Source organism: Pygocentrus nattereri, chromosome 24 (genome assembly GCF_015220715.1).
Source record: "Pygocentrus nattereri isolate fPygNat1 chromosome 24, fPygNat1.pri, whole genome shotgun sequence".
In the NCBI taxonomy this organism is placed as follows: domain Eukaryota; kingdom Metazoa; phylum Chordata; class Actinopteri; order Characiformes; family Serrasalmidae; genus Pygocentrus; species Pygocentrus nattereri.
In genome coordinates, this window is record NC_051234.1 from 18,039,909 (window position 1) to 18,052,523 (window position 12,615).

A 12,615-nucleotide genomic window follows, 5' to 3' on the forward strand; every position below is an offset into this window, starting at 1 on the left:
CGTTAGGAAGCAAAACTGTTTTTCCTTCATAAAACCAACAAAAACCCTGTGGCGTCAGAGCAGCGCTGACGTCGTTAACAGGCTGGCGGTCCATGTCAGGCTGAGAGTGCAGGTCTGCAGACTGACCCTCAAGTTGGCTAATGCAAAAAATGACGGACAGCTTGCTCTAATCTGCGGTTGGCCAATGCAAAATGTGATTGACGGCCAAAAGTAGTTATTTAAATGGTTGATGCAAAAAAATGATTGACAGATTCCCTCCCCCAGTTCCCTCCCCTTTAGGGCTGCGGTCTGCAGCTCTCCCCTTCTCATCTACTGAGGCTAAAGCAGTTTAGCCCCGCCCCTATTGAATAAGGCACAATACAGCAGAGCCAGTCAGAACATAGCTCATTTGCATATGTTAGCCCTAAATGCACTAAAAACGGCCTGTTTAGATGATGGTCATGTGAAATATTTTGATAAATAATCCCAAACAAACATGAGGGGACACCAGGGCAAAAATAAAATGCAATACGAATGTATAATATGCACTGTTAATTTTAATTGATATAAGCGCAATGTCTGATTTAACGTAAGATCTTTAACAGTTTTCTATACATTTAGCTTTTTTCAAGTACTTACTTAACAATACGCTTTTCGAGATTTTCTGTAATTTGTTGTTTCTGCATCATTCGCTCTCCGCTGCTGCAGGTGGCGCTGTGCTCCTGTGCTGTTTGTGTTTCTCCGAAAGCGCGAAATTCGTTTAGTAGCATTAGCCGCTAACATTTAGCCGTATAGCAGCACGGCTGCAGAGTTTTAATAACAATATAAAACCTTATTTTATATTATTTATCCGGATTAAATCATCCTGATGTGTGAGGTGGAGAGCGTGGCGCGGTGCTGGATGATGGATTTCTGTTTCCGCTCTGTGTGCAACAGCTACAGAGACACAAACAGAGAGAAGTTTAATCAAAACATGAGACTTTATGAAGGTAACGTTAAATATGTTAAGAATTAATAATATAACGGCATTTATATGTGACTGTGACAATAGTGATTGCTTTATAGTTGAAAAAACACGCACATCAAATTAGTTTTGCGTTCGAATTTTCCGTTCCACCTTAAATGGTTCGGTAGTTATATTGTGTAACTGGTATGTAACGGAATGGAGTCCCGGCACAGTGTGAGCCACTTAAGGTGGAACGGAAAATACGAATAAGAAGCTGACTTCAGCTTCGTTGAAAACAGATGTTTATCTGTTATGCAGTGAGTACAACAATGTCAGCCATGACAGAAATGAATGTCTTCTGTAAAACTGCTAGAACAACAGGCAGTAACTTTTAATAACCCTGTTGCTAAAAATCGGTGGTTGGATAGATATGAATTATCCACTCAAATGTTGATTGTCAGTGTAAAAGTATTAATTATTTAACTTCACTGTGATTCAAAAGGGAGCAGTTATGAATATGTAGCTGCTTCAGGTTTAATTGCGTTAAATTGCTTTGTATGTGACTAACTCTACCAGATACTCGTGTATTTACTGTGATGTAAATTTGGGATGTTTTTCTGCTAAAGTAATGACATAAAATATATTAATTTTCATGTTAACACGGCCCACTTAGTGTTTGCACTAAACCAGTTTGGCCAGCAGGGGTCAGTAACTGACCACTGGGGTGGTATGTCAGAGTTGGTTTTGTTTTTTATTTTTTTCTCATCTTATGAGTTCTAGGTCTGGAACGACAAGCACTTTAAAAGTATAGATACATTGGAACACAATATTATTTTGTTATTACTCAACTGTCTAGGGCTGTGTTGTAGTAATGCTTACATTATATTATATATATATATATATATATATATATATATATATATATATATAATATTTATTCAGCAACTGGTTTGTTATTTATTTTCTCTTATATTTATTTTTCCAGCGATTGTTGACAGTGAAACTAATCTGCAGGACGATCAGCAAAGAAAGCGAACAGTGTGTTGTTTTCTATCCAGAATTATGGATGGAAAAAATTTAGGTAACTTGTTTATTGCTTATTTACTTTTAATTTCTTATTTACAGTGTATTTGCCCATGATTTTACATTTCATCCTGTTCTGCCGCTGATTGTTTAGTGCATTTGTGTGCATTGTAATGGTGCATGAGCTCTAGACTGTATTGTAATGGTGCATATGCTGCGGATTATATTAGTGCATTAGCTTTTGATTATAATGGTGAATCTGCTGCAGACTTTAATGGCACATTTTTCTTAGAGGTGCACTACGACGCTAATGCCCGAATTGCTCCACTGATGTCGGCACTTACAGTTTGGGAAAACCTAGAGGATACTGTGGCAGATGCTGCCCTATATGAACGTATCAGGAGGCTGCTGTTTATTCAGGTAAAGCTTTAATTCTAGTTCAGTTTTTGTGTGTGGTTGTGTACGTGTTCAACCTGCTGTGCGCCGCTATTCAACCATAGGAACCCCAAAAAACACTTCGAATTTTAGTGCCCTTAGGGAAAAAAAGTCCAGTCATTTGAGTGCAGGTGTGCCTATAGCACAGGCTCCGCCCCTCTCCATCCACTTAAATCTGATAGGCTGCACCCAGAAGCCTAGTTTTTATTGATTTATTTATTCATTGACTTTTTTTTAACAAAAGATGTTGAAATAAAAAAGTGCTAATATAATTTTACATTTTCATTCAGTGTCTGTTTTTAGATTTTTCCAGTACTATTGAAATGATCCTCTTTAATTGAAACAATCTGTCAAATAAAGTTATATTTGCTTGTAATGTTTGGTTTTATTTCTCTACTATTGATCAAAGATTGTTGAACAGTTCATTATTACATTCCATGAATAAACTATTGCACTAGAGTAGAGGAAGTTTGAAAATGTTGTACAAATCACTAGTCCTAGTTCATTTCCACATAACATATTAAATTGAGGATTTAAACCTAAGGTTTGAACGGGCTCATATTGATTTCTTATGTACCTAAACGTCATAATTATTTTTCCGCACTCTCTTTATCCCTTGGAATTAAGCAGGTTGTGCCTTTAATACAGTTATATGGATATTATCTTTGCTCTGATTGGATCCCCATTATTGTGCCTCCTTCAAAATGCAGCTGGGACTGAAACACTCCTTATAACTTTAGAGTGAGTGGTTGGAGCTAAACTAATGTAGGCTGACTAGGCAGGTATATGTAAATGTGTTAGTTTTCGTGTCATCAAAAAAGCATTAAATAAAAAATAGGCTAATTGCAGCTCAGTTTCCTTATATGGACTGTATGAATGAAGAGTGGATGGTACACTTTGAAGTTTTAACAATGTTTAAAACACTTATTACAACAGATTGAAAATGTTTAGTTTTTCATGCTTTAAGTTTGTGCCCTGTTTTCCTGTGTCACTCCAGTGTGTTGGTGTTTGTTTAGAGAAGGGGAATGTGCAACTAGCAGCAGAGACACTACAGTGGCTCGAGAAGGAGACTTCTTTATCAGAGGTATTCACGTGTGCATTCTTAGAGTGGCATGGAAATCTCCGTATCCAGGCTCAGTCCACAGTTGTTATGTTGTGGCAGTTGTTGTGAGGCTGGAAAAGCTTTGCAGAAAGATGGTTAAAATCCCATTCATGTTCCAGGAAGTGTCAGCAGATGGACATATAGAGACAGAAATAAATATAGCAACACTTTTTTCATCCTGTATTTTTGAGACAGTTTCTAATCGCAAAGCAAATGCAGTAACCTTTGTCAAATATAAGCAAATTCAAAGAGAACAAAGCCTAAATTTATTAGGCTGGATGAGATTTTTACCAGCATTCTGTAAAGTTTGTCCAATGTCACTATGGAAAAACACATTTGTTGGCAGAGCACTGATAAGCTGATTCAGCAGCCTCACATACTGAAATGCTTACACTGGTTAGCTTTTTGATTTAAGAAGTCAAAAATGATTTGCCTTCCAGAAACTGCAAAGAAAACTGTCTACACTTGTAACCAAGAATGACGTCTATGATCAACTCCTGACAAGCTTCTCCTACGGTCGTCTGCTGGACAGCGTCAACATGTTCTTGGACACATTTCTTGAGAAATATCCGTCTGACTTTTTGCTTAAGGTATTGTACTGAAAATATACTCTAACAGTAATACAGACCATTTGGGGGGGTCATATGTTTGAATAATACCTTAAAAAACGAGTAGCAGAATATCAATGTCAAGGGCCAATATTTTCAGTAGTATTTGACATTTTTCCGATGTTTTTGGATTTTAGATTTACATAAAAATGAACAGATGTCTGTCACACACCTAAAAACTTAATTCTGTTGGTACATTAGTTCATGTGCATAGACAGTAGCCTGTGATACGGTGTCAGAAACCACATGATCCAGTCTCTTAGAAATTTGAACAACTCTAGACTGTTGGAGGCAAGTGTGTGATGATTTTACACATGCAGTTACCATATGCTAATGAGTCAGCATACGTGATAGTTACATTAGCCTCAGAGTTCCAGTGCTAGAACTGAACCTTCAGACACCAAACATTACATGGCTGATCGAGGAAAGGTGGTGGGGAAAATCGAGTAAAATTGAGTTCCCTGACAGACTATTGTTTTAAGCACAATATTGGTCTAACAGTATGATTTTTATTTTAAAAAGTTTTATTTATTTATAAGTTCTGTTTATTTTTTAAGTCTGCAAAAAAAGTTGTGCAAGCTCAACAAGAGAGGGCAGAGGGGATGGAGTCGGAGCAGGAACTTTCAGAAGCAGCATCGCCGAGCCACACAGCTGCAACAAAAGTTGTGCAAGCTCGACAAGAGAGGGCAGAGGGGATGGAGTCGGAGCAGGAACTTTCAGAAGTAGCATCGCCGAGCCACAAAGCTGCAACAAAAGTTGTGGAAGCTCGACAAGAAAGGGCAGTGTCACCAAGCCACACAGTGAACAGCTCCACAAAGTACGATCTTTTTCTACAATTTGTAAGGCATCTGTGATTTCTTGCCATTTGAAATATTTTAAGTGTACTATAAATGACTTGTTAGGTAAAGCTAAAGAAATGCCACGTTTTTGTTTTGTGTTTTTTTTTTCTTTATTTCTGTTTGAAGGAATAAGGCAAAAGTGGTTTCGTCAGAACTAAAGCTGAGGTGAGTCCATCTTTATATGATGTAGTAAATGAGCAACAGATACGTTTATTTTTGTCTGTATATTCATTTTCATTGTTGATTTTATAAAGAGTTGCATCTTTTTCACAGGAATTGTTGCTACTTAAAGTATAAGTTTTGATTATGCTCCTGCTCAAAAAAACGTTTTTTGGATAATTTATGTCGTATAAAAGGAAACTGTGCTCTGACAATATGTGAAGATAAATCTTGGCCTGAAAGTGGATATCTGTTTTTGCTATAAATAATCCATTGTAATTATTTTCTGGGGCCTAATGTGTTCCTTCACAGCAATCATTGTAAGGTTGACTAAAATTTACAAAACGCTGGTAAAAATCCCATTCAACCTAATGAGAAACTGTAAAACAGACTCAGTTTATATCACAATACCTACATTTAGAGTGAGTTATTCATTCAACCTAATGAGAAACTGTAAAACAGACTCAGTTTATATCACAATACCTACATTTAGAGTGAGTTATTCAGTCAACCTAATGAGAAACTGTAAAACAGACTCAGTTTATATCACAATACCTACATTTAGAGTGAGTTATTCATTCAACCTAATGAGAAACTGTAGAACACGACTCAGTTTATATCACAATACCTACATTTAGAGTGAGGTATTCATTCAACCTAATGAGAAACTGTAGAACAGACTCAGTTTATATCACAATACCTACATTTAGAGTGAGTTATTCATTCAACCTAATGAGAAACTGTAGAACAGACTCAGTTTATATCACAATACCTACATTTAGAGTGAGTTATTCATTCAAGCTGAGAAACTGGTGAACACGACTCAGTTTATATCACAATACCTACATTTAGAGTGAGTTATTCATTAAAGCTAATGAGAAACTGTAGTGCTTTTTTAGTTTTACAGCATATACATCGTTTTAAATGAAATAACATTCATAGGAGGTTTTTTGCAGCATTCCCTTAAGCTTGTTCAACTTCACAACAGTAACTATGAAAGAACACATTTGTGGACAGAGCAAGAAGAGGGTGTTTTAAAGCCATTTTCCAATTATTTAAAGTAACATGGCTTTGTTGTGTTTTCTCACAGACCCAAAAAGAAACTATACTCAACAAAAGTTGTTCACCCTTGGAAACCTGAGACAGAAAAGAAGTCTCTGTGCACTCTCCGCAGAAAATCAACATTAAGTAAGTTCTCAGTTTTATATAAAATTGACTGCAAGTGGTTTACAACTCATGCTACTTACAAAACAAGGGGATGTACAGTCACCAGGGGTCAATAGCACTTTCTTGTGGAGGAGCCTCACTGACTTACCAACCAGCTGATTTACTGACTTATGTACATAATGACTGACTTGCAAGTCGACTGACTTGCCAACTGACTGAGTGACTGAATTATCAACCAGCTGACTTTCCGACTGAGTGACTGAATTACCTACCAGCTGCCTTCCCAACTGAGTGACTGAATTACCCACCAGCTGAGTTTCTGACTGAGTGACTGGATTACCAACTCGCTGTCTGACTAACTTATCAACTGACTATCTTAGAGCAACTAACTCTTATTACATTACTGATTGACTTAACAACTGACTAATAAAATTACTGACAGGCTGACTGACCTGCTGGCTTACTGACTTGCTGAATGAATTACAGACTGAATGGCTCATTGACTGACTGACAGACTCACTTACCGACTGGCTTGACAAACTCAGTTACCAACTGAGTGACTGAATTACTGAATGGCCGAGTCACTGATTTACTTACTTACTTCAAGCCAGGTCCTTGGGGTGATTTGCATCTTTAAAAAATCCACTTCTGTAGACCAGAGGTAGTCATAGGAACTTATTTCCATGCAAACTTAAAGGGGACCAATGAAATAAAATCTGCATTTTCTCTGCTAGTTCATTAAAGAAATTATGAAATGTGATATCTCCGCAATCATGGTGTATTTTCCTTTGAAGGTAAGTGATTCAATAGACTGTTGATTTCTACGTCACAACAAAGTAGAGCCTCACCCTTTACTAGAATAACCACAACCACCAACCATGCCTTTACCACCGTCTTAGCCCTTTTCAACGTGATTTCACAGTGAGCACCTGTTCAGACATAAACAATAATAACACTATCGTTGTTGGATGCCAGGTTTCCTGTGGGTCATGTTTTCAAGCCCTAGATTGTATAGTAAGTAAACACTTGGTTAAATTCTGTATTTAAGTTTTAACTAGTAACATGCTGCCTGGTTGAATGTTTGCATCCCTTTTGCAATAAGAGACATCGGTTGATAGCTTAGCTCTTGAAAATTATTATATGGATTACTGTCCTACAACCCCAATTCTAAAAATGTTGGGACGCTGTGCAGAATGTAAATACAACCCCAATTCCAATGAAGTTGGGACGTTGTGTAAAACATATATAAAACCAGAATACAATGATTTGCAAATCCTTTTCAATCTATATTCAATTGAATACACTACAAAGACATTTAATCTTCAAATGGATAAACTTTATTGTTTTTTCCAAATATTCACTAATTTTGAATTTGATGCCTGCAACACGTTCCAAAGAATTTGGGACAGGGGCAGCAAAAGACTGGGAAAGTTGAGGAATGCTCAAAAAACACCTGTTTGAAACATTCCACAGGTGAACAGGTTAATTGGAAACAGGTGAGTGTCATGATTGGGTATAAAGGGAGCATCCCTGAAAGGCTCAGTCGTTTACAAGCAAGGATGGTGCGAGGTTCACCACTTTGTGAACAACATTGTTGAGAACAATGTTTCTCAACGTGCAATTGCAAGGAATTTAGGGATTTCATCATCTACAGTCCATAATATCAAAAGATTCAGAGAATCTGGAGAAATCTCTGCAAGTAAGCGGCAAGGCAGAAAACTAACACTATATGCACGTGACCTTCGATCACTCAGGCGACACTGCATTAAAAAACCAACATCATTCTGTAACGGATATTACCACATGGGCTCAGGAACACTTCAGAAAACCACTGTCAGTGAACACAGATCGTCGCTCCATCTACAAGTGCAAGTTAAAACTCTGCCATGCAAAGTGAAAGCCATATATCAACAACACCCAGAAACGCCGCCAGCTTCTCTGGGCCTGAGCTCATCTGAGATGGACTAACGCAAAGTGGACAAGTGTCCTGTGGTCTGATGAGTCCACATTTCAAATTGTTTTTGGAAATCGTGGACATCGTGTCCTCCGGGCCAAAGGGGAAAAGGACTGTCCGGATTGTTATCAGCGCAAAGTTCAAAAGCCAGCATCTCTGATGGTATGGGGGTGTGTTAGTGCCCATGGCATGGGTAACTTGCACATCTGTGAGGGCACCATTAATGCTGAAAGGTACATACAGATTTTGGAGCAACGTATGCTGCCATCCAAGCAACGTCTTTTTCAGGGACGTCCTGCTTATTTCAGCAAGACAATGCCAAGCCACATTCTGCACGTGTTATAACAGCGTGGCTTCGTAGTAAAAGAGTGCGGGTACTAGATTGGCCTGCCTGCAGTCCAGACCTGTCGCCCATTGAAAATATGTGGCGCATTATAAAGCGCAAAATACAACAATGGAGACCCCGGACTGTTGAGCAACTGAAGTTGTACATCAAGCAAGAATGGGAAAGAATTCCACCTACAAAGCTTCAACAATTAGTGTCCTCAGTTCCCAAACACTTATTGAGTGTTGTTAAAAGCAAAGGTGATGTAACACATTGGTAAACATGTCCCTGTCCCAACTTCTTTGGAACGTGTTGCAAATTCAAAATGAGTGAATATTTGCAAAAAGCAATAAAGTTTATCCATTTGAACATTAAATATCTTGTCTTTGTAGTGTATTCAATTGAATACAGGTTGAAAAAAATGTGCAAATCATCGTATTCTGTTTTTATTTATGTTTTACACAACGTCCCAACTTCATTGGAATTGGGGTTGTAAAAATAGGATGCAATAAAATGCAAACTATGTAAACCATAGTTTTAAAGGAAAATACAACAAAGGCAGCATTCTAAATGTTGAAACTGAAAATTGTTTTTTCCGTTTTCCATTGTTTTTGAAAAATATATGCCCATTTTGAATTTGATGCCAACAACATGTTGCAAAAAAGTTGGGACGGGGGCCTCTTTACCATAATGTTTAATCACCTCTTCTTTTAACAGCACTGTGTTGACAGGTCTGGTCAGTTTAGCACTTGGACTCTTTTAATACAGAGCAATTCTGTTATAATACAGGCAGAATGTGGTTTTCCATTGTTTTTGCTGAAATAATCAAGGCCTTCCCTGAAAAAGACGTCATCTGGACGGCAGCATGTGTTGACAAAACATGTATATATCATTCAGTATTTATGGTGCCTTCACAAATGTGCATGTCACCCATGCCATGTGTACTAATGCCCCCCTAAACCATCACGAATACTGGCTTTTGAGCTGTGTGCTGATAACAAGCTGAATGGTCTTTAGCCCGAAGGACAGTGTCCATGATTTCCGAAAGGAATCTCAAATGTTGATTCGTCGGACCACAGAACACTTTTCCACTTCCCTTCAGTCCATTTTAAATGAGCTCAGGTCCAGAGAAGGTGGCAGCATTTCTGGATCTTGTTTTTTTTTCCTTTGTGTTTGAGTTTTAACTTGCATTTGTGTATGCAGCGACAAACTGCTTTCACAGATGGTGGTTTTCAGAAGTGTTTCTGAGCCCATGCAGTGATTTCCACTACAGAATCATGTCTGTTTTTACTGCAGTGCTGCCTGAGGGCCCAAAGCTCATGGCCGGCAAATACTGTTTTTTGGTCTTGTCCCTTACATACAGAGATTTCTCAAGATTCTCTGAGTCTTTTAATGATATTATGTACTGTAGACAATGAAAAACAAAAGTTCTTTGCTATTTTATATTGAGAAACTTTATTCTTAAATTGTTGCACTATTTGCCTGTGCAGTCATTCACAGAGTGGTGAACCCCTCCTCACCTTTACTACTGAAAGAGATGCTTTTTTTTATACCCAGTCATTTTACTAAGCTATTGCCAATTAATCTCCAGGTGTTTTTTTTTTAGCATTACACAACTTTCCCAGTCTTTTGTTGCCCCTGTCCCAACTTTTTTGGAATGTGTTGTTGGCATCAAATTAAAATGGCAATATATTTTTCATATGTTAATAAAATTTCTCAGTTTCAACATTTGATATGTTGTCTTTATACTATTTCCAATTAAATGTAAGGTTTAAATGATTTGCACATCATTGCATTTTGTTTTTATTTACATTGTACACAGCATCCCAACTTTTTTGGAAATGAGGTTGTAGTTTTCATACATGGGTGATGTTTCAACTGAAAGTTTTCTGACCCTAATCAGACTAGTGTTAAAAAACTGATGTAGTGAAGAGTCAAGCCCTCTTCATGAATCAGGAGGCCGGCCTTTTGTCTGGTGGATAACTTTATTCTTTACTCAGGCATGTAGCTGTTTTGACCATTAACAATAAAAGGTATTGGAGCAGCAAAGCATAGGTGTGACGGAAGTGACCACACAATACTGATAGCATATAACACAGTAGACATTCCTTCAGTAGGTGGTGTTTAAGATTAGCTCACGTCACTTGGACACATCTCCGACGGGTCTGTTAAGTGCAACAAGGCTACATGAATGTGACTGTAAACCCTTATTCAGAATCATCCAGCTGCACCCTAATCGGTGGTGCGCCCTCTGCATCAGTCTCTTTGTTTTCTGACTGGTTAGAACATTTTAAGTCACCATGCAGCATCGCAGTATCCAAAAATTCCAAACCTTATGGTGTGCTCTGGTGCTGATACTCTGTGACTCGGAGCATTGTTCAGAGTCTCAGCGCTCCACACTGCATTTAGCCATCACTGTATTAAATTAAAGTCTATTAAGACCACAAAAAGACGCAGTACATCATGTGGCTTGAAATGTACACAGAGAAGGGCAGTCAATCTTTAGATGAACAGACAAATGCTAATGGTCTGTTACCTCAGCTAATGTTACTAATCTAGTCATTTTTTTCCACTTCCTATTTATCAGCTTAAGAACTGTCTGTTTGTGAAGATTCTAAGCATGACCTATTATGCTGAAATCTTTATTTTGTTAAATTTAAACTTGCCCAAAAAAAAAATTTTTTATCAAGACCAGTAGAAATTGCCTTGGAAATTAATCTCCTTATATTAATATGCTTTAAGGTTTTTCCCTTTTTTACATTATTAGTAGTAATGTTGTGTGGCCCATATTAAATGCCAATAAAATGTTGATGTCGTTTAACACAGATGTACCCAGATTGAGTTTTAAAGACCACAGGAAACAGGAAACACCACAGGATATGCCTGATCACCCAAAATACAAAAGCAAGAGGGTGAGTGCTTCCGTGCTTCAGTGCTTAGAGAAGATCTATGCTTCCATTTACACCACATGACATCACCATCAGAACATAACATTGTTTTGTTTGTTGTTTTGGGGTTGTTTTTATTTATTTATTTTACATTATATGTCTTTGCCAGGTGCTATTGACATGTCAAACGTTTATGCCAAATGGACCAGTAGAAATCATTTTAAAGGTCATAACAAGAAATCATTAAGCAAATACATAAAGTAACAAATACAAATACATAAAGTGGTATGGGATGTTTTTCCATTGATTTCCTAAAAAGTCTTGTGGGTACACACACACACACTCCCTGAACAGCCACTTCATTATGTACACTTGATTGTTTCTACATTTTCCATTTTATCCGCTTACCATATAGGTGCACTCAGGTTTGTGGTGTACATTTTGTAAAGGCACTCTTCAGAATGCAGATCCAGTTTTAATACAGTTGCTATTTTAAGAGAATACTTTTATAAAGTTTACCTGCTAATATTTTAAAAAATACATCTTTAAGAGAAACACTATCAACAGTGTGAAATAAATGAAAATTACAGCATGTATTTTTTTGTTTTTATTGTACATCATGCAGTTTAAATATGTTACTTTTTTAAATGTTATAATGAAATACATTGCTGAATACATTTAGGACAATGTATTCAGTGTTCAGCCGTCACTTCTTCAAAGTATTTTAGCCAACCTTGTGTGCGATTTGTAGTTAGGACCATCACACAGTATGTGCTATTTGCTCAATAAATGAATGAAAAAATATAATTGCTAATGTTATTTGTTTTAAATTAGATTTGTATTCAATCTGGCCACAAGGATTCATGGTCAGTGCACCCTTAGCTTAGTTTCATTAGTTTTCTGTATTCGACACTAACATTCTAATATTTTGTGCCCTCTAGAAGTGGACATACATGGAAGACCGTTACTTGATAGCTGGAGTGAAGCGCTTTGGAGAGGGAAAGTGGACCAAAATTTTGGAGGAGTTTGTCTTTAAAGATCGAACAAGCGTCATGCTTAAGGACCGGTGGCGAACTATGAAGAAACTTGGAATGGTCTCTTGAGCTCTTACAGCTTCTCGCTGAGCTGTAAAGACTGAGCTCAGCTTTTGTTAAAGCCACTTACCTCAGTGCTGAATCTCAGTTCAAGTT

At 37.5% G+C, this 12,615-nt stretch overlaps 1 protein-coding gene across 1 annotated transcript; it reads left to right on the forward strand.

Annotated features, from left to right (window-relative positions):
- Window positions 1-745: 745 nt before the first annotated feature.
- terf1 (telomeric repeat binding factor (NIMA-interacting) 1) lies at window positions 746-12,547 on the forward strand. The gene is made up of 10 exons (XM_017696206.1): window positions 746-968; window positions 1,911-2,006; window positions 2,241-2,368; window positions 3,381-3,467; window positions 3,926-4,075; window positions 4,651-4,910; window positions 5,059-5,097; window positions 6,182-6,279; window positions 11,364-11,449; window positions 12,367-12,547. The coding sequence occupies exons 1-10, from the start codon at window positions 848-850 to the stop codon at window positions 12,526-12,528; spliced, it is 1,227 nt and encodes a 408-aa protein (XP_017551695.1). The 5' UTR covers window positions 746-847; the 3' UTR covers window positions 12,529-12,547.
- The last annotated feature ends 68 nt before the right edge of the window (window positions 12,548-12,615 follow it).

Bases quoted from the DNA above. Each gene is read 5' to 3' on its own strand.
- terf1 (XM_017696206.1), top strand. From the start codon at position 848: ATGTGTGAGGTGGAGAGCGTGGCGCGGTGCTGGATGATGGATTTCTGT. The intron at 2,369-3,380 runs GTAAAGCTTTAA...GTGTCACTCCAG, and splicing joins GGAGGCTGCTGTTTATTCAG to TGTGTTGGTGTTTGTTTAGA. The intron at 6,280-11,363 runs GTAAGTTCTCAG...CGTTTAACACAG, and splicing joins CCGCAGAAAATCAACATTAA to ATGTACCCAGATTGAGTTTT.